The sequence below is a fragment of the Leptonychotes weddellii genome, chromosome 4 (assembly GCF_054177405.1).
Source record: "Leptonychotes weddellii isolate Sample4059 chromosome 4, ASM5417740v2, whole genome shotgun sequence".
NCBI classification, from domain to species: domain Eukaryota; kingdom Metazoa; phylum Chordata; class Mammalia; order Carnivora; family Phocidae; genus Leptonychotes; species Leptonychotes weddellii.
Window position 1 is genome coordinate 126,948,533 of NC_138372.1, and position 21,462 is coordinate 126,969,994.

A 21,462-nucleotide genomic window follows, 5' to 3' on the forward strand; every position below is an offset into this window, starting at 1 on the left:
CAAATGCTTTGCTGGAAGGAGAACCTGTTGAATGACTGTAGCCTTTCCCTTACTGTGTCAGCACACAGTATTTGGAATTATTTTTTTACACATGCACAGGAAATAAGTGCTCGAATGTGGCTGTTTTACTGACAAATAAAAAACTTCCTATTTGAAAAGCATCCTTTTTAGCTACTGATGTGCTGGAACTGATTTCCTCATGGGGAAGCATGTGTTAACTCTTAAACTACTTACATACACAACATCAGCATTTATGTTACATATATATAGCATATTTGGAAAAAGAGAAGGAATTTCAGAAGTACTTGGTGTTTCTAAGCTTTCACCTCACATAACAAAATATTTTTAAATACCATCTTTATTTTCAGTTTAATGACAGAGTGGCGTTTTTCTCGAGGAGTGCAGGAACAGACCAAAGCTTTCCTTGATGGTTTCAATGAAGTTGTCCCTCTTCAATGGCTACAGTACTTTGATGAGAAAGAATTGGAGGTGAGGCTCTTTTATTATGCTATTTAGGAAATGTTACTGGGTGGATGAACTGTTTTTGGGCTTCTACAGGAGGATGTCCACACATTTTTAAATGATGTAGCACAATGCAGAATTCTCTTATTCGTGCCGGGGTTCAGGGGGTATTGAAATCCTAGCATGGGGTGATGGTCTTAAGTTCTCTGAACCATGATGATGTCATGGGCACAAAATCATTCAGTGCCCACTGTTAGGGGTCCTGAAGAGTGAGTGTAACTTTACTAATAACTTGGGGAACTTAATGAAATCCTTGTTTACTGGTGAGTTGCCCCAAAGATCCATTCTTAGTGGTCTCAATGTATTTAGACTTGTTAGAAGTATATCAAAAATTCTTTTCTGGGGGATGGGAGAGAGTAAAATACACATAACAAAATTTACCATTTTGAACATTTCTAAGTGTACAGCTCAGTAATGTTAAGTATACTTACATTATTGTGCAGCCAATCTCAAGGATTAATTTTCATTTTGCAAAACTGAAACTCTATATCCATTAAACAACTCCCCATTTCCCCTTCCCTGGCCCCACCATTCTACTTACTATGAGTTTGACTACTGTTGATATCTCCTGTAAGTGACCTTGTGCAGTATTTGTCTTACTGTGACTGGCTCATTTCACTTAACATAATGTCCTTATAGTTTATCCATATCGTAGCATGTGTAAGAATTTCTTTCCTTTTTAGGGCTGAATAATATTCCATTGTACATATATACCACATTTGGTTTATCCATTCATCAGTCACTGGATATTTGGTTTGCTTCTACCTTTTGGTTATTGTGAATAATACTGCTATGAAGATGGATATATAGATGTGTCTTAGATACCTCTCAGAGACACTGTTCTCAGTTGTTTTGGATATATACCCAGGACTGGTATTACTGGATCATAAAGTAATTCTATATTTAATTATTTGAGGAACTACCACTATTTTCTGCAGTGGCTATACCATATATTGCATTCCCACCAAAAGTGTGCAAGGATTCCAACTTCTCCACATCTTTGCCCACATTTGTTATTTTCTGCTTTGTTTTGCTACAGTAGCCAACCCTAATGGGTGTAATATCCCATTGTGGTTTTGATTCGTATTTCTCTAATGATTAGTTATGGTGAATTCTTGAAGTCTTCTTTCCCCATATGGCTTAGAACATAGGTAGGGCTGTTAGGATATTCCTTGGTATTCTCTGCTTCCTTTGGATGCAGTATCTTAACATTAGCCATCTTCAGTTCTCTGTTAAGAAACTTGGTTTGTTCATATAATCAAATGTGCATATGAAAAATTAGCATTAGAAATTGTATACAATAATTCCTATATAGAAATTAGCCTTCTGGAAACTGACAAGTATATGAAAATCAGAACTCAGGCTGATAATGTAGACTCTATAAATCTGGTTAATGTCTCTTTCTTTTAACAGCTTGACTGTACAGATTAGCAGAAACACATCAGAAGAATAGAATGGAAGATATTTTTTAGAGTAGTATTAATCTTTTTTTTAATCGCAGACTTCATTAAGAATCTGAAGAAAATAATTTCGTGTTTTCAAAATGCATACACCTAAAATATTCCATACCCCCCATTAAAAGCTCCTATTTTAGGGGCGTGTGGGTGGATCAGTCGTTAAGCGTCTGCTTTTGGCTCAGGCCATGATCCCAGGGTCCTGGGATCGAGCCCCGCTTCAGGCTCCCAGCTCCACGGGAAGCCTGCTTCTCCCTCTCCCACTCCCCCTGCTTGTATTCTCTCTTTCACTGTGTCTCTCTCTGTCAAATAAATAAATAAGATCTTTAAAAAAAACAAAACAACGCTCCTATTTTAGAGGCCCACCTAGTGAAAGAGGGATGTATGGCCAGAGTCCAGTATTAGAGCACAGATGAAACTAAGACTGTAAAAGGATATGAATAGGCGCATACTTTTATATCGCCTTTGGTAGAGTTTACAGTTGTCTCACACATAGCCCTGTAAAATAGTTGGGCCATATAATAATTTCCTTTTACACATAAGGAGACTAAAGCCCTTATTGGTTACTGATTTGCCTTTAGCTCATTGTACAGAGCTATGAGAAAATATAGGTCTTTTTTGTTGTTGTTTTGCTTTATGTTGTTATTCCTAGTCTGTTGTTCTTTTACTTACATTCATCATCTGTCTTAACCATGAATAATACCACAATAATGGGCATGTATACCATTATTCGAAATAATGGTTATTCATAGTCATCGCCCTCTATAAGTTAAAATCTCTTTAAACTAAGATGTAACAATTTCTTTGTAAAAACTCTCATCACACTAGGAATAGAAGGCAACTTTCTCAGTTTGTTAAAGGGCATCAACAAAAAAAGATGCACCTGACATCATTCTAATTGGTGATACCACGAATATTTCATATTGAGGTTGGGAAGAGGGCAAAGGTGTCTACTATCATCCTTTATATTCCCCATTATACCAGACAGCCCAGCCAGTGCAGTGAGGCAAAAGCAGAAATAAAAAATTATAAAGACTGGAAAGGAGTAAAAAAATGGCCTTTATTCATGGATGATAACATGATCGTCAACCTAGAAAATCCTAAGGAACCTACCAAAATCTACTAGAAATAACACTGAATTTAGCCAAGGGTACAGATCGAGGCCAATAATTTAAAAATCAAGTGTGTATCTTGTGTACCAGCAACACTTGGAAATTGAAATCTTAAAGTTTTATGTACTAAAGCATCCAAAAAATAAATTTAACCAAGAGCATGCAAGAGCTCTATACCTAAAAACACAAAACATGGCTCAGAAAAATTAAAGACAACTTTAATACATGAAGAAATACATCATGTTATGTATTAGAAGACTCAATATTATAAAATGTCATTTCTCTCCAAATTGATCTGTATATTCAATGCAATTCCAGTCAGCATCCTGGAATAATTTTTTGTAGAAATTGACGGGCTGATTCTAAAATTACAAGGAAATGCAAAGGTGCTAGATAAGCTAAAACAATTTTTTTTTTTTAATTTTTATTTGTCAGAGAGAGAGCACAAGTAGTGGGTGCAGCAGGCAGAGAGAGAAGCAGGTTCCCCCCCCCTCCCCCCCCGCTGCCCACATGCTCTGAACAAGGAGCCCAGTCCAGGATGCGGGACTCAGTCCCAGAACCCTGGGATCATGACCCGAGCCTAAGGCAGACACTTAACCAATTGAGCCACTCAGGCATCCCACAGTTAATTTTGTTTTATTTTTTTTTTAATTTATTTGACAAAGAGACAGCGAGAGAACACAAGCAGGGGGAGCAGTGGAGGGAGAAGCAGACTCCCTGCTGATGTCGGGCTCGATCCCAGGACCCTGGAATCATGACCTGAGCCAAAGGCAGACGCTTAACGACTGAGCCACCCAGGTGCCCCCTCCCCCAACAATTAATTTTGAAAAAGGACAAACTTGGAGGATGTTCACTACCTGATTTCAAAAATTATTATTAAGCCATAGTAATTGAGACACTGTGGTATTTTTGAAAGGATACACAAATAGATCAGTGGAACACTAAGAGTCCAGAAATAGACCCACATATATATTATCCTATGTGGGTCTATGATTTTCAACAGAAGGGCTAATATTTTTCAATGGGGAAAGAGAAAGTCTTTTAAACAAATGATGCTGGATCAACTAGATGTCCGTATGTTAGAAAATTAACCTTGACTCCTACTTTAGCCCATGAAGAAAGATTAATTTAAAACATAAACATAAAATATGAAAGCTGAAAAAGGAAACAGTTCTCTTGGGGAGAACACATAACAATTAGCCACACATTATATTATAGATATTATTATATATAATATATATTATATATATATAAACTCTTACAACTCAGTAAAAAGAAAAATTTTCTAGAATGGGCAAAGACTCATAAAGCTATGATGGCAAGTAAACACATGAAACATTCATTTGTTATTGGGGAAATGCGCATGAAAACTAAATGAAATACCACTTTGGGATAATGTTGGAAGTTTCTTATGTTAAACATATATATCAGCCTCTTATTCCCTAGCAGTTCCACTATTAGGTATTTATTCAAGTGAAATAAAATACATATATTCATACAAAGATTTTTTTCATAAATGTTCATCACAACTTTATTCCAAACCAGAAATTTGAAGTAACCCCTAAATGACCATTAAGAAGTAAATGGATAGGTACATTATTGTGTAGTCATATAATGAAATACCACTCAGCAATATGAAAGAAACATGGCACCACAACAATGTGGGTGAATCTCATAAACATTGTGTTGATGGGGGAAGGCAGAGGGTGGAGACAACAGAAAAGATTGTTGATCGTGTACCATATATATGAATGACATTCTCAAAAATTTAATCTGTGATGATATCATTAATCATGTGGAGCCAAAGACGAAGATGGTGTTTTTGACTGCAAAAAAGGGACCTAATGGGAATATTCTACATCTTACATCTTGATTGTGGTGGTGGTTACATAGGTGTATATTATCTGTCAAAACTGATCTAACTCTGTACTTAAAACACCTGCATGTTATTGCATATAAATTGCAGCTCAACGTTAATTAATGAGAAAGGAAATAAGTATCAGACTATCTCATTATGCCAAAAAGAGCTTTCATCCCATATGTAATACCCTGGGCTTATTTGAAAATTTCACATAGAATATTTTATTCCCAAAGCCTGGAAAAATTAGTAACAGGAATTAGTATATTTTTAACTTTAAATAGAGAAAATGGCATTAGATTAAAAAGAAAAAAGAACCAGAAATTTATGTTTGAAACCTAACAATAATTTGGACACCTAATTTGGGATATATTTTTAGTAAGAGATTCTTTTAGCATAGCTAATGTTTTTCTTGAAGAATAGTAACTCCAAGTGCTGTCAGTTTGAGTTCAGTAAATATAAAAGATAAAGTACCAAAGAATGCTTATTCTAAATTGCTACAAATTTTGTTGGATCTGCTTACTGTGATCATTAGTTGTCACGTACCTAGCTGTTCACATAATTAGGCAGGTGCATAGGTATTCATTGGCAAATCTGAGTCATACAGTTATTCTCTTCACTAAGTCTGTACTGTGACCTGCTACTGTGCTCATTTCCCAGGTTATGTTGTGTGGCATGCAGGAGGTTGACTTGGCAGATTGGCAGAGAAATACTGTGTATCGACATTATACAAGAAACAGCAAGCAAATCATTTGGTTTTGGCAGGTATTTGCTTTTATTTTGAAACAAAGGTTCAAAGAATGTTTTCTCATGAGACAGTGGTTTAAAAAACAGTTCATTTTTAAAACTGAAACTGCCTTTGGACATGGTTTTTAGTCTTTGAATTATAAATCAGAAGTTGAATATGTGAACATTTATTAAGGGAGTTTCCATTGCTTATTTTGATTGTTTTCCCAAATGGGAGAATGAATGACAGAATCTTCTTTAAGTAGTAGTTTAATGGTAATACTTGTAGTATAGCATATTGTTTCTAGTAGTATCAAAGTATTCTATAAATTCTACTTAATTCTGGAAGTTAAATGAGGAAGTAGGTTTTCTTTGGTTTGTTTGTTTGAGCAAGCTCCATGCCCAACATGGAGCCCAGTGTGGGGCTTAAACTCACGACCCTGAGATCAAGACCTGGGCTGAGATCAAGGACTCTTAACCTTCTGAGCCACCCAGGCGTCCCAGTAGTATGTTTTTTTAGTGAGAAAGTCAATGCAGATACTTAATTCCTCTGAAGGCGATAATATGCTAGGGAATTAGAATAATCTAGAGGATAATGCCCAAGAATGACTTCCTTTTCTTTTTTCTCTCCCTTACTCCCTTTCTTGGTGTTGGTATTTTAGCTTAAACTATATAATAGAGTGGTCTCATCCAAGTCCTGCATGCTAATCTTGAAGCACATTTTATTGGAGTTTGCATTTTGTGTGTTTGAGAATTTAAAATCTCTAGGCCAGGGATATTCTTCACAAAAATCCAGTAATTGAGGCTCATTTGAGCAATTCAGTGACTGAACTTCTGGTTTACGTATGCTGTACTCTCATTTTCAAGTGAAAACTAAGCCTGTTTATTACTAGAGAAAGACTTTCCAGAAGTGGAATCTTTTCATAAGGATATGTGTCATTTATTTATTAATACTTTAAAGAAATGTAGACATTTCTGCAAATTTATCTTATAAATATACTTCAACATATGCAAAATGGCACATACTAGATAATTTTTGCACCATTATTGGTATACTAAACAGAGACTCCAAATTCCTAAATGTCCATTGGGAGGAGACTGAGTAAATAAATTACAGTATACCTGTTCTGTAATTCTTTACCTTGTAATCATTCTTTTTTAATGCAAATTAACAAAAAATATTGGAGAATGAGATGTTTCAGTATAATTTTAAAGGGAAAAGGAAGGTGTGTATAATGTGCTATTTGGTTAAAAGGAAAATTTATATTCTGTATATTCTAAGTGTCTGCTGGTACAGCTGACCCTTGACCAACAAGGGTTTGAACTGTGCCAGTCTACTTATATGTTGATTTTTTTTTTTTTAAGATTTATTTATTTGACAGAGAGAGACACAGCGAGAGAGGGAATACAAGCTGGGGAGTGGGAGAGGGAGAAGCAGGCTTCCCACTGAGCAGGGAGCCCGATGCGGGGCTCGATCCCAGGACCCTGGGATCATGACCTGAGCCGAAGGCAGACGCGTAATGACTGAGCCACCCAGGCGCCCTATATGTCGATTTTTTTACAGCACTGTACTGTAAATGTATTTTCCTTATGATTTTCTTAGTAACTTTTCTCTACCTTATTTTATTATAGGAATATAGTATATACTATATATACAAAATATGTGTTGTTTATGTTATCAGTAAGGTTTCTGATCATCAGTAGGCCATTACTTAAATTATGGGGAGTCAAAAGTTGTATGTGGATTTCCCTGAGATTCCAACTGCATGCGGGGTCAGCTCCTCTAACCCCTGCGTTGTTCAAGGGCCAAGTGTCTCTGAATACGTCATCTTTGAAAAGGTTGAGAAAAAACTGGCCATGAGGTGTGAAAACTCTTGATACTGTACCTTTTCCTACCTTTGAATTCTATACTGTGTGCTGTGTGTATCTATTACCTATTATAAAAAACAAGGCGTGACTGGCTGGCTCAGTCGGTAGAGCATGTGACTCTTGATCTCAGGGTCATGAGTTCAAGCCCCACATTGGACATAGAGCTTACAAAAAAATAATAATAATGAATAAAAAATTAAAAAGGGATAAATCAATTTTCAGGCCTAAAATATCTGAATTGCATCACATACAGAATGTATGCAGGTGTCTGCAATCTTCCTTTCTCAGCTCTTTACTAGCTTCTTCACTCCTTCATGTTCCCTGACTTTCCCTTTGGACATCTGTATCTGTGTACCTGAGGAGCTTGAGCTTAGAGTCATGTAAATCCAAGTTATTAGGAAATGGGTTGGTTTATGCCAGATGTGCTAATCTCTGTTCCTTGTGTCTTGATGAAATGTGTACCTCAGCACAGTTCTATATAGAAATGTTTTTGATCATCATTAGCACTTTTTGTCTTATCCTTAAATTATATTTTTGTTTACTTTTTATAAATTTTTTTTAAGATACACTTCTACTCAGACTGCCCTGTAAGTTCACTTGCCTTCTATACCACCAATTCAAATCTATATTCCACTACATTACACATTTATGTCCCTCTTTGAAAAGATAGTAAATGTACCAAGTATTTTAACAAAATGCATAGTTTAAGTTTTCAAGTACAAAAAATCCAAAGAGTTGAGAAAATAGTATTTAGTGGGAGAAAATGCCGCAAACTATTGAGAATGGGCGATTGGGAAGTGTTCATTTGTTTTTGGTAGCTTATAGGAGAGAAGGGTAGTTGACTCAGGTCAGGATAACTGGGTTAGAGCTCAACGGGACCTGAGTTCAGATGTTCTGCCACTTATTAGCAGTTTGAGAACGACAATCTCTAGTCCTCTGTTTGCTTATATATACGGTAGGGATGCTAATGACAGTATCTATCTGTAGGTATTATTGTAAGTGCTAAACACACACAAAGCATATGGCACAGGCCTTGGCAGGAGCCCTAAATCAGTGATAGCTGTAATATTGTAGCTGATCAACATGTTACCTTTTGGTGGTATGACCTTTTGAAGCCTCCCATGTTCCTCTGCATAAGATGGATGTAATAATAGTAGTGGCCGACCAGTGGTATGCTTGTGCGGATTAACTGAACATTCGTGGTGTACTTAACATATGCCTAACCTGAATAAATTCTTGAAGAAATTTAAGAATAATTTAAGTATCCACTGTTTTAAGTACTAGAGATAAGTTAGTATTGATATTAAAGTAAATTTGATTTTGTTACACAGTTTGTGAAGGAGACAGACAATGAAGTAAGGATGCGACTGTTACAGTTTGTCACCGGAACCTGCCGTTTACCTCTAGGAGGATTTGCTGAGCTCATGGGTAAATGCAGTTTTACTGCAGTTTCTCTGTAGATAATTTTGTGGTAATAATGGCCTTTAGACACACAACAGACTTGAATCTAAGGATTATTCTTCTGTGCTCTCTACACGGTATCTACCAGAAGAAAGACTAATTAATGGTTAATATCAAGTCCATTTGTAAGACAAAAATGGAAGCCGCTTACATTGTCTGGTTGGCCATTGCTTTGCTCCTTCGGGTGATTGTGAAGGGAGCAAAATTCTTTAGAGCTACTTCTGTTTCCACTGATTTAATTCTTATTGCTGGATTTCTGCAGCAATAAGAACCTTCTCTAGGCAGAAGTGATTTACATTGTATTCTGTATTAGTCATAGGACTATGTGACATGTTCTGTTATATAACTAGTTGTCAAAACCAAAAAGTTTGAAGAACCAGATAAATTTTGTCTTATCTTCCTGGTTTAGGAAGTAATGGGCCTCAAAAATTTTGCATTGAAAAAGTTGGCAAAGACACCTGGTTACCAAGAAGCCACACGTGGTAAGTTCAAGAATCCTAAATAGGAAGGTGAAGGCCAGAAAATCTTTTTTTTTTTTTAATATGTAAGATCCAGTATAAGTTCTTACTTATCAAAGTAGCTAGAATTTCAGTTTTTAGAACAGACTAATATGGCACCCTAACTTTGGAATGATTTCTACTTGGTTACTATACTAAGAAATGTATCCATTGATTAAACAATTATTTAGAATAACCACTATGTATAAAATAAGACTGAAGTGCTCCCTGCCTTTTATGTAGTTTGCACTCCATTGGGGGAAAGGAACACAAATGACAAACAAGTCAACTATTTGAATACTAAGAAGGTCCTTCGAAGGAAATAAAGAGGGTGTTGTAAAAAAGAACTAGAGGGAACCTCCTAGATCGTGTGGTCAGGGAGATTTCTCAGAAAAGATAATGTTTGAGTTTGATAAATAGCATGGTGCAGGAAGAAACAGGAAAAGTGCATTCCAAAGACCTTAAAGTAAGAAATTGTTTTTCAAGGAAATGAAAGATGACTGGTGTGACTGGCAGTTAGTCAATGAGGGGAGACAGGGATAAAAAGAATTTGGAAATGTAGGCAGGGGTTAAATTATGTAGAGCCTTGTAGGCTATTATAAGGAACTTAGATTTCACTCTAAGGGCAATTAGAAGCTTTTGAAGAGTCTTAAATAGAAACTAATGAGATTCAGGAAAAATCACTCTGGCAACAGAGGAGGGAGGAATTAGATTCAAGACTGAAGGCAGGGAGATTAGTTAACAGAACTGTTAAGAGTCATCCAGGCAAAACATGGTAGCTTAGGAGGTACATGGTTCTTTCAGGAGGTCAGAACTATTTTCATACTAAGCAGTAATTTGCCTTTTTATTGTTTTGATACTTGCACTTACAGTGCAAAAGCAATGGTGGGTAAAACTGCTGGTGCCTCAGCAAAAATCAAGGCAGTGGCACCAAAATGCTGTCTCCATTCTTCAATACCGCACACCTGCAGTTCAAAGCAAAGCAGTGGTGGGCGGGGCGGGGGGAGCCAGTTTCTTTCAAAATTGTTCTTTATGAAGCAGTAAAAAAATTATTAAATCTTGATGCTTGAGTATGTATCTTTTTAAAATTCTGTAAGACAAAATGGGAAGCCTGCATAAAGCACTTCCACACATACCAGAGGAATTGTGGTTGTCTGGAGGGGAAAGCCAGCAGTTGAGCTGAAAGCTGAACCAGCTTGCTTTTTTAATGGAACGCTGTTTTTACTTGAAAGCATGACTGACAAACTTTACTTGGCAGGCATTTTCTTGAAAAGTAACGAAGTAAGCTTATCACTTCAAGGTAAACAGCTGACAGCATTTGTTGGCAATTATGAAAATTGAGGTTTCGGGTAAAAATTCAAATTTGGGAAAGCTTGTGTGTACCAACCACCATGAGCTTGAAAGCTTCCCAAAACTTTTCTGATGAGATTGGTGGTATTTAACCAATGCAGTTTTTTTTCTATTACATAATTAACTGTGTCAACATTTGGAAATACTTTGTAACCTGGTGAACCATTATTTCCAAATGACCAATGCATGTTACAAAATCATGCATGGGTAAAAGATCTATTCAGAGTACAAGATAAACCACTGGGTTTTATAAGAAGGTAGAAAAAGTTCCTTGATTTCAGAACTGCTATTATGTGTTACCTTGTCAAACTTAATATGTATTTAAGAATAATAGCCACAGTTACCTGAAAAAAATGACTACAGTACATCTGTTTTCTAACTGCGTATCTGTGTGGGAACAGATTTTCCTATACTTAATACAGTGCAACAAAATAAATGCACACATAAAGTGTGAAAAGGGATCATAACCAAAAAAATTTGAGAACACCAGCCTAGATTAGATTAGTAAACAAGAGAGACTGTTGAGGCAGGGGAGAGGTTCATAGCCAGAGGAGATAGTTCTTCAAGAAAGACGAAAAGAACTGGGATGCTGAGTACAAGCTAAGAAATTGGCCTTTGATAAAAACGAGAACACTTCCTTTGTTGTAATAGGAGAGGAAGAAAGTTTGATGTAAACTATAGAGTTATCACTGTAGGTTTCTGTTTTCTCAAAGTATAAGGTGAGGTCACTGGCTAAGAATGAAGAAAGTAAAAACTTCTGAAGAGAAAGAAAGCTGTCAGAGTAGCCAAGTAAATTATTTACTAGCAAAATATGGCTAAGAATGCTGCACAATATTGGACTGCCTACTTGGATCTTTATAAGTGACACCACCTGTCTAGTTGTAGGATTCTCCCCTCCAGTAATTTTCAGCTGTTAAGGTCTGAGGAATGAAAAACTAGAAGGCTGAATTCATTCAGCGTTTGAGTTTTGATTAGTAAGTTCAAAAGAGGGAGAGGCAGGGATGTAAAAGTATTTCCCAAGCTAGTGGTTATAAGGCTGGGTTGTGGATTAAGTACAAAGTAAAGATAGGAAGAATCTGAGGACAGGCTAGGATGGTGAGAAAGTTATAGGTTGCCATTTTAATTGAAGGAAGCTGGAAAGAGAATAGTTTTTTAATTAAAAATTTCCTTTACTGGTGATGATAGGGTTCAAGGTGTTAGCTTGAAGTCAGGAACTGGAGTAGAGGAACAGGTCACTAAAGATGAGAACTGGAAGGCCATGCATGGCTGTTGCATATCATCCAAGTGAATGAGAGGAGGACATGAACCAGGTGTCAAAGCTTTCAGTGAATGAAAGGAATATGACCAAGAAATCAACAGAGGATAGCAAAAAGTTCAGAAAGAAGGTTGCATAGCTAGATTGTGCCTCAGAGGAGAGAAGTTTTGTTGATTGGCCGCAGGGGAAATGGTATGTTTCAGACTAGCTGGATTTTTAGCTAAGGCAAGAGAGGAGTTATTCAGACTGTAGAAAACTGCAAGTCATAAAATAGAAGTTTGGAAGAATGGAGTATCTGAGGGGGAGGACAGGGAAGAGGTAGGGATTTAATTCAGATCAGTGGAATACAGTTGTGATCCAGAGACACTTGAGTTTTTAGTAGTGACTAAGGTAGGCAGTGCTGCAGTCTATGGTGAAAGTCGTCTTGCTAAGTCTCAGATGGAGTTGTGCTGTCATCTCCAATGTTTTGCTTTTTGAGGTGGCGACTTTGAGTAGGGGTTCCTCAGGCTATATACAGTGGTGCAGCAAGCCAACGGGGTACTGTTCCCTTAGTCCATTGGAAAGGTATTAGTATCTTCCCTTTAGATAGATAGAAAGTAAAGTAGCAAATTTGACTCAAAGCTGGAACTGAAACAAAAGCTAAACTAAAACTTAAAACAGTATTCTGATATCCACATAGTAACTACTCAGAGATGAATAGATTTTAGTACGTCTCCATCCTTTGGCTAATGTCTTAAAACAGAACCCTGTTTTGGATGTTTTCAGATAATCTACTTTATGTAGTTCAGCTCAACATTTACTAAATGGGTTAGGAGAGTAGGGAAGACTGCCCCTCATGGGTTTTAGAACCTAATGGAAGAAACCAGTCAGTCATAATACAGGGTAAAGTAAATGCCAAAGGAGAAATAAAAGTAACTTATGGAAAGGAGAATTAAGTCTATATAAGATGCTCAAGGAAAATTCTTGGATGGAAAGAAGGAAGTTGTAGCATTTGGACTGATTCTTAGAAAAGGTATTCCACATTATGAGAGAGTAGAACATAAGACAAAAGTGTGTCTTTTGTCTAATGTTCTTGGAGAACATTAAATAAGTTGATACGGGGCTATACCAAACAACATGGGAAGCTTCCTTACCCCACACCTTCAATCCATAGGAATTAGAAGCAGCAAAGCTTAGGTTTTTTTTTTTTAATGGAACACTTCACGTGTCGTCCTGGGGCAGGGGCCATGCTAATCTCTATCGTTCCAATTTTAGTATATGTGCTGCCAAAGCGAGCACAGCAAAGGTTTTTTTAAACTGGCATGTCTTTTGAGGAAAGTATCTCTGGCAGTGATAGAAGGCTAGAGATTCAGTAGAAAGAATGACAGAATTTGAGGAGGCTTTATATAAAAGATGTAAGAACTAGAAAGTTGACAGATTGTTAGATATTTTCTTGACCTCTGCTATCAGTGTACTTTGAAGCATGAAGTGGGGGGAGCAGAGAAGGTACACGGTCTGCTTAATTGCTACCATTTAATATATTTAACTTTTCATACAAAGAAAATAAAATGGTCCGAGAAGAACACCATTTTAATTGGCTGCCTTGTTTCAAAAGGTTTTTATCAGGTTTCCTGACTCTTACACAGGAGTTGGGGCAAGGGCAGATGGGATGGGGTGGTAGGAGGGAACCTGGATAATCTAGAACTTTCCATATAAGAAAATGAAAATACAGAACAGTTTTAACTACATTAGAGCTGTTTTACTAGACACTTAGAGTGGGGACTGGACCCCCCACCCCTACCCCGCCAACCCCCATCCAGTTGAACTCAGCACAGGGAATTCTTTGAGTCTGGCAGGAATGAAAAGACAAAAGTATGTATTTGTTGGCGCTCTCTACCCCACAATGTAAGTTCTATGAGGACAGGGACTGTAGTTTTTCCTCACTTTATCACTAGCTCCCAGAAAAATATCTAATAGATTCTTAATAACTGGTAAGTGAATGAAAGAAATGGACTCTTAAAAACCCAAGAGAAAGTTAGGGGGACTTGTGACAACTTGTAATTCCAGTTTTCTCTGGGAAATGTTAAAATATTTTTATGAGCAAGTCTTCATTTCAGTAGCTTGCCATAAGAAATCTGTATGTGTTAGTATTAAATAATAGTAAATTGTTATAATACTTCTGGCAAAATTTTTCTGTCTTCCTCTATCCATTTAGTTTTTCAAATGTGCTTTAAGAAATATTGTATTAGAAATCTTTTTAGAGTTTGTTTTATTGAAAACACATCTGTTTCTGTTTTTGTTCAGTTTTAATCGCTTGGATCTACCACCATATAAGAGTTATGAACAACTAAAGGAAAAACTTCTTTTTGCAATAGAAGAGACAGAGGGATTTGGACAAGAATGAATGTGGCTTCTTGTCTTGGAGGAGCTCTTGCATTTAAATACCCCAGCCAAGAAAAATTGCACAGATAGTGTATAGAAGCTGTTCATTCTGTACAGTGAATTTTCTGAACCTCTCAAAGTATAAATGTTTTCCGTTCTTCCACAGAAATATGCAAAACAGTTCATCCTTTTCTACTTTATTTATTGTTCCCTTGAAGTGACTGACCAGGAAAAAGATCATCCTTAAATTCTGAAGCAAGCAAGAGACTTTATTAAAAATAAGTATATATCTATATAAGCATATATGATAGTGGCTCTAGTTTTATAGAGCTCTGAGTATATTAAACATGACAGCCGTTCATTCAGAAAAAAAATCTGGATTTGCTTTACCTTGTTTCTAGTATCCAGAGGAAAAAGTACAAATTGCTTCATGATCTTCTCCCTTATGTAACACCTTTTGAGGGTGTTTAGTTGCATGGCTGTTCAGGAAGGTATTAAGGGCTTAGGCCAAATCTTACTTTGAGTATGTTAAAAAATGCTGCTGGCTTTTCTGAAGACAGGCATTTGAACCTGTCAGTTCGTTTTAAATAAATACAATAGTTGAAAATTTTCCCTCTTTGCTACATCACTAATACAGTCAAAGTAATGAATGAAACCATAATGTACGCGTAAGTCATACACTATAGCCGATGTCATTTAGTTTATTCTAGAGATTGGAAAGAATTCATTAAGCAGCAAAGAGGTTTGTTTGTTTACATGTTACTTTGGGATGCTAGGTATTTGTGGAGTTAAAAAGAATCAGGTACTTACGTACTTTTGTTTTTAAATCTGTGCTGTTCTTTAAATTTTATTCATAATAAATTGATGCAGTTTGATACTTAGGAACATATAATAAGGTAATGTGAACATTTCTGCTTTTGTGTTCAGAGTTTTGGTTTTATAAAACCAGATGGACTGAAGAGTTGTATAAGCATTTGAACACTCAAATGAAAACTATTTTCTATTTTAGTGTTCATGTATCTTCATTCCTCTTAATTTCATGAAAATTTTATGATCTGAATTATATAAGCATACTAAAGAATCTTTTGGTCCCCACCCCCCCTTTTTACATAGATCAAAACATTATTTTTTGTCCTAATAACTTTTTAATTTTTCATTATCAAGGGCATTTGCTGAACTCGAAGATGTATAACAAATTAAAATCTGATGTGAATGATACTAATGCTATTTTAGCAAACTGGGCTTCCTTGTTAATAACAAAAATTTCAATTTCCATTTGTATCATTTCAGTATGCAGTGTAAATTTCAGGAAGTTAAAATTTTTTTTATAACCATGAACTGACATCTTACAATGTTATCTGTAACATATTTAACTGCTAAGTACATATGGAAAATACTAGTATACAATTTAATTTCCCTAAACAGTTTTTGTTTTGCCAAAATTTTATTTTTCTACATATTAGATTGTGTTCTGCACTTCTATTCAAAGTTCATAGTAAAGATGAAATAAAGGCAGTGATCCACTATGTTGAATAGACTCTTTTCCCAAATCCTAATCTGACACTGGGCTATCTTGAAACATAAAGAATTAAAAACAAGTACTAATGTATATGACATTATGTGATAGAAGGTGACCAATCTTCAAAAGGGCTAAATTATGCCACAGAAAGCACCACTGCTCAATAAATTTTGCCATGACATGACAGAGGTTATTGATGAACATCATTCAGTGGAGGTGAGAATGTGAGAATACCATTTAGCAGATCTGACCGAAGACAAGAGGCTTTCAGGGTGCCGATCCTCCCTCCTCCCTTCAGGTAAGAAATTATTATATACCAGTTGAGGCTACACAGAACCTACAGAGACCAAACCAGCTTTCTGAAGAAGGCTATTTTGGAGAACTCAGGGTCTTCCACATTTCAAACCCAAGACAGAAAACCAGGCCTACAGGCAGGATTTATTATGTCTTAATTCATATACTCAGGTGGCAATGAGAAACCAAGGATGTGGGCTACCTCTCACCTTCTCTCCTCTTTTCCCATCCTTGTCCTGTGCTGGGCTAGACAGGCTCACTATGCCTGAAATGAAGAAACAGGCAAAGAATGAGGCTCAGAGACAGATTCATACTGTTATTTCATTTCAGTGACACCACCACCAAACTGAGCCCAATGAATGGGTAACAGGCACAACATAATTTCTGATTTCATAATTTCAAAAAAACTGGTGTGTTTTTGCTTTTTCTTTGTTGTAATGATGCTTATTTTACAGATAAGTGAGTCATTTTTACAAAGTCCAGAGCTAGTTCACAGTCTATGATTAAACGCTCAGTTGGGAAAATTTTGCTAATAAGTTAACTGAGAGCTTTCAGATTTTTTATAGAGTAGCCACTTTCCCAGATTTGTCTGTCTTCCCAGGAAAGCAGCTACAAGTGGCAGTTAAAGCTCAGAGAGTTAATAAAACCTTTTAACCTCACAGCCTTCAGTTAATCACCTGCCTCCTATCTTTAAAACTAGATAGGGTGGTTATGTGTCAAAATACCATTAGGCAGTACTGCTTCCGTTAAAAATGACCCCTGACTGGTAAGTTCATCTGGACTTTGGGAAATCTCCAGATATTGATAATAAACCATACCTTCGGATTTCCCAGAGGAAAACCATAACTGCATGTCCCTTCTGAGGTCCCTAAGCTGTGACCTGGGGAGATGATAGTTCTGGAGCTGTGTGAACGCTCTGCTACACGGACGCCTGCTGTAAGGTCATCTTCTGAAATGTAAGGAGTCCTGACATTGACTTGCTGGTCAGCTGTGGTTCCTCTCTTATTAAGCTTTCTGAGTAAGCCTGTTACGGACTTTTTGAGTCTGAATGCTTGTTGAACCCTGGTGGATATATTGCAGAAGTCAAAAATCTTCTCGTTTAAATATGTGGATGAGAGAACAAAGGTTGTCTTATAAACACTCTCCAGTTTTTTTAATGTGTTGAACTTAAAAGCCAAACTTAAGGTAAACTGTCTCAAGGAAAAAGCCCAGACCATATCAGAGAAGCCTTCTACATTTATGAGGCTCCTTTTTACCGACTTATACTCCTCATCACAGACAAAACAGTTCACTGTTCTGGGCAGTGCAATGGGTCAGAACAGGGTATTCATTAAAATAATTTCATGGCCCCTGCTAAAGTAATCCACTCTCCTATTTTTTCATCCCAATAAACTTAAGGTACAATAATGCCTAGGCACACATAGTCCAAAATAGGTTGTATGGTGAACACCACATGAAATGAAATAAATACCCCTCAAATAATGTAGAAGCAAAAAGGTACAACTCAAAAAGTGGCATCTCCTAAATTCCAAATTTTCTCTCCCAAATCTCAGTCAAGGAGAACACAATCAGATAATTACATTTAAAATACTTACTGATACAGTATATCCTTTATGTATTCTCTTTCATCCTCACAACTCCTGAGGTTGGTGTGTTCTTGCTTTTTCTTTGTTGTAATGATGCTTATTTTACAGATAAGTGAGTCATTTTTACAAAGTCCAGAGCTAGTTCACAGTCTATGATTAAACGCTCAGTTGGGAAAATTTTGCTAATAAGTTAACTGAGAGCTTTCAGATTTTTTATAGAGTAGCCACTTTCCAAATCCAGATTTATTCTCAGTCCTCAAAGGAAGTAAACATATCTACAAGGTGAGGTAATTATTATCACCAATGGGTGATTATAATTATATATATAATTATACAAACACCCATATGTTTACAAGACAGACTACTACAAACTTCTGTTCACATGCATGTGGGGAAATAAGCGTCTCAAACTAGCGGTCATATCTGGAACACAACAGTTAAGTAGGGACTGCACAGGAGAATAATGGGGTCCTAGGGTTTGTTCCCAGAAGTAATAGGTCTCACTGTGAGTGAGGAAATGCCACCAACCAGTGTAAGACCTGGTGAATCAGACTCCTGGGAATTCAAAAGGAAGAGACAAAGTGCAGACAATCAGAATCTTAGGAATGTACCACATCTTGGAGAAGGGAGCTAGCTATCCCTTAGTTTAAAAGGAGAAAAAAGGGAAAATAACAGCTCTATAAATTGGATGTTGATATAACCTGTACCCAATGTGCATAGGAGTCAAAGACTGGAACAGCTTAAATGACCTTCAGTGAATGGTTAAATAAACAGGTACACTAATACAGTGAAATATAATCAGCAGTACAAAGGAATCAACTACTGACTATATTTAGATGGATCTCAAAGGAATTATGTCAAATGAAAAAGGCCAATTCTCAAAAGGTCACATAATCTGATTCCATTTATTTAACATTCCTGAAATTAGTGGTTACTAGGATTAGGGATGGTGGTAGGGAGGGAAAGTGGATGGGTGTGACCACAAAGGGATAGCCCTAGGGATATATGTGATTTGGTGGAACAGCTATATCTTGATTGTAGTGGCAGTTAAAAAAAAAAACCTACATGTGACAAAATTACATAGAACACACACACAAGTGAGAGCATTTAGAAGTAAAATCTGAGTAAGATCTATGGGTTATACCAATTACCTGGTTTTGATACTGTACTGTAGTTACAGGTTTACCTCTGGGATCTCTACCTTTTTTTCCCCAACTTCCCATGAATCTGTAATGATTTCAAAGCAAAAAAGATTTTTTAAAGCACTATAAAATATCAGAAGACAGATCCTACCCATAAAAGGCTTTATTACTGAAAGATATCTCATTTCACAAAAACTACTTCATAGAGATTATTCTTGAACAAATCCAAACCCTTCACTTCCCATTTGATTACCTGGTACTGCTGGTAATGCAAAACACACATACAAAAATCACCAGAAAATATTGAAAGTCACTCTACAGAGAAAATTGAAAAGGAGAAGATTTCAGATGGATGAAGATGCTCAAAACAGAAAAAAACTGTTATTAACACAATATACTAATGAGTTAAGTGTAAATATAGATACCAAAAAAAAAAAATCAAATTAGAAATTCAAAAACTCAGAACTGGACAAACTACATGAAAATGTGAAATGCCTGCTGATTGAAATCAGGAAAAAAAAATGGAAGAAAAAGACAAACATCTCAAAATTGAAGACAAAATGTATCTGATGAAGAAAATCAAAAGTAAGGGACATGGAAGACAAATTCAAAGAGCCAAGAAAATGAAACTGAAAGAGGTAAAAAGAAAAATCAGAGAAATGATAAAAAATTAGGCAAAGAAGATTTAACATACATAGAAGTAAACAGTCACTGAAAATAAGATGGAACAGTGTTTCTCAAAGTGGGGTAAGGCAAATCTGGTATGAGGGACAATCTAAGATAATTGGACTGGCCTCTTCAAAAAGTCAATGAATGGTGGGATTTAAAAAAAAAAAAAAGATGGAAGAACTCTTCTAGATTTTTAAAAACCAAGGCAGAAAATCAAATACAATATATGACTGATTGGATCCTGGTTTTTAAAAGTGTAAGACATTCCTGGGACATCTGAGAAAATATGAATATGGCTGGTATTAGAGATGATTTTAAAAAATTACTGTTAACTTTTTGTTGTACTAACGGGTTTTTGTTTAGAAGGATGTCCTTATTCTGAGACAATGCATGCTGAAATATTTAGGGATGAAGTATGTTGTCTACAATTTCAGAAGTTTAGAAATAACATATATATGAAAATATACACACATAACAGTAAAATATAGCAGATTAGCAATTGGAGATGAGTCCAGGACTTTCAGTTTTCCTTTTTGTTTGAAAATATACATGATAACAGAAACAGCCCACACCCGCACAGTTCACTGTTAACATTACGATTCCCAAATCCTTTGGGGAAAACCCACCTATGCATGCACTCTTGATTTATCTAAGTGACATTCAAGATAATCCTTTTTATAAAAGTTCTGCAGTGGTGGCATCCCAGCCTCAAGTAATACCATCCTGCCTATTTAAAACATCTTCATTTCTATTTCACCCTTTAATTCTGTGTTCCTTTCACCATTATTAGGGAAGAGAATATGGGCTTTGTCTAGTGACAAAATCAATCCTCCACTTGTGAGACTATGTCACATTAAAAAAAAAAAAAAAATCACTCTATTTTCCGTCCTCTCCTGACAAGGTTTTTCCTTATGCAGGTTGGTTCCAAGATCCATCACTTAACAACTTTATACCAAGAACCCTCAACATCCTAACAACCTAATTTTCACTGCACCTTCTCTGCAAGATCTCAACTTTGCATCAGTCCAATTTGACAATGCACACCCCCAATGAAACCTCTTCCACAAAGCTTTTTCTTGATCTCCCATTCTGATGTGATCCATCCTCCTTAGAAATCTTATACCACTTTGTATTGCTGGTGTCCTAAATGTGCAATATCTCTGCCTCTGAGCCAGGGAGAAGTTTCTACCAATCTTTTTGTAATTATTTCTTTTATTATCTGTGAAGAAACTTAGAATTTTGTATATTTAATTTGTTAAATGGTTACATTAAAGGAACTGAGAAAAGAGCCATAGAACAGTTACTGTTTATGTATTATCTTTGTAATTTGATGAAAAGGCAATGTTTCTTAGATATTTCATGTGCTTTCTTCTCTGAAAAATTCTCAATTCTTGTCACTGAAACCTGTAAGCAACTGAGCAGCTTCTGTCTGTATCTAAAATGGAAAAACACATGTTATAAATAAATAGTACAGTATAGCTATCAACTTGCAAAATCTAATAAGTTCATAAAGTGGGTTGTGGTTTCTAAGCGTCCCCAAAAACCAGGGTAGCACATTGTAAAAATAAAACTGAACAGGGACTGGGTAAGACTCTTAGAGAATTCTTCCACATTACTACACATCGTTTGCCTTTTATTTTAGAAATCTTATTTGATCTGTCATGTATGTCAAACACGAATAAGGCAGCAAGTAATTCATAACATCTGTTGACAGTGTAACTAAACACTTGCTATACGGAAATTAACAGAAATGTTAATGAGTTTAATTTGAAATGCACACTACTGTT

At 36.2% G+C, this 21,462-nt stretch overlaps 2 protein-coding genes and 1 non-coding gene across 9 annotated transcripts in view; 1 reads left to right on the forward strand and 2 right to left on the reverse strand.

Moving 5' to 3' along the window:
- The window catches only part of WWP1 (WW domain containing E3 ubiquitin protein ligase 1), a 113,193-nt gene extending 97,202 nt beyond the window's left edge, over nucleotides 1-15,991 (forward strand). For all 4 annotated transcript variants that reach the window (XM_081816208.1, XM_081816207.1, XM_081816210.1 and 1 more), the window contains 5 exons: nucleotides 369-489; nucleotides 5,607-5,711; nucleotides 8,873-8,969; nucleotides 9,412-9,484; nucleotides 14,388-15,991. In XM_081816208.1, coding sequence (XP_081672334.1) covers nucleotides 369-489; nucleotides 5,607-5,711; nucleotides 8,873-8,969; nucleotides 9,412-9,484; nucleotides 14,388-14,487 — 496 coding nt within the window. In that variant the 3' untranslated portion in view covers nucleotides 14,488-15,991. The remainder of the gene's footprint in view (nucleotides 1-368; nucleotides 490-5,606; nucleotides 5,712-8,872; nucleotides 8,970-9,411; nucleotides 9,485-14,387) is intronic.
- The window catches only part of RMDN1 (regulator of microtubule dynamics 1), a 68,933-nt gene continuing 47,811 nt past the window's right edge, over nucleotides 341-21,462 (reverse strand). For 2 of the 4 annotated variants that reach the window (XM_081816211.1, XM_081816214.1), the window contains exon 10: nucleotides 19,155-21,110. In XM_081816211.1, the coding sequence (XP_081672337.1) occupies nucleotides 21,060-21,110 (51 nt within the window). In that variant the 3' untranslated portion in view covers nucleotides 19,155-21,059. Of the gene's footprint in view, nucleotides 16,544-19,015; nucleotides 19,092-19,154; nucleotides 21,111-21,462 lie in introns of those variants that run through there. The other 2 variants (XR_014144276.1, XM_081816213.1) reach the window with 2 other exon arrangements.
- Nucleotides 13,277-13,382, reverse strand: LOC115940016 (U6 spliceosomal RNA). Its single transcript, XR_004074805.1, has one exon. It is a non-coding gene; the product is annotated as a U6 spliceosomal RNA (small nuclear RNA).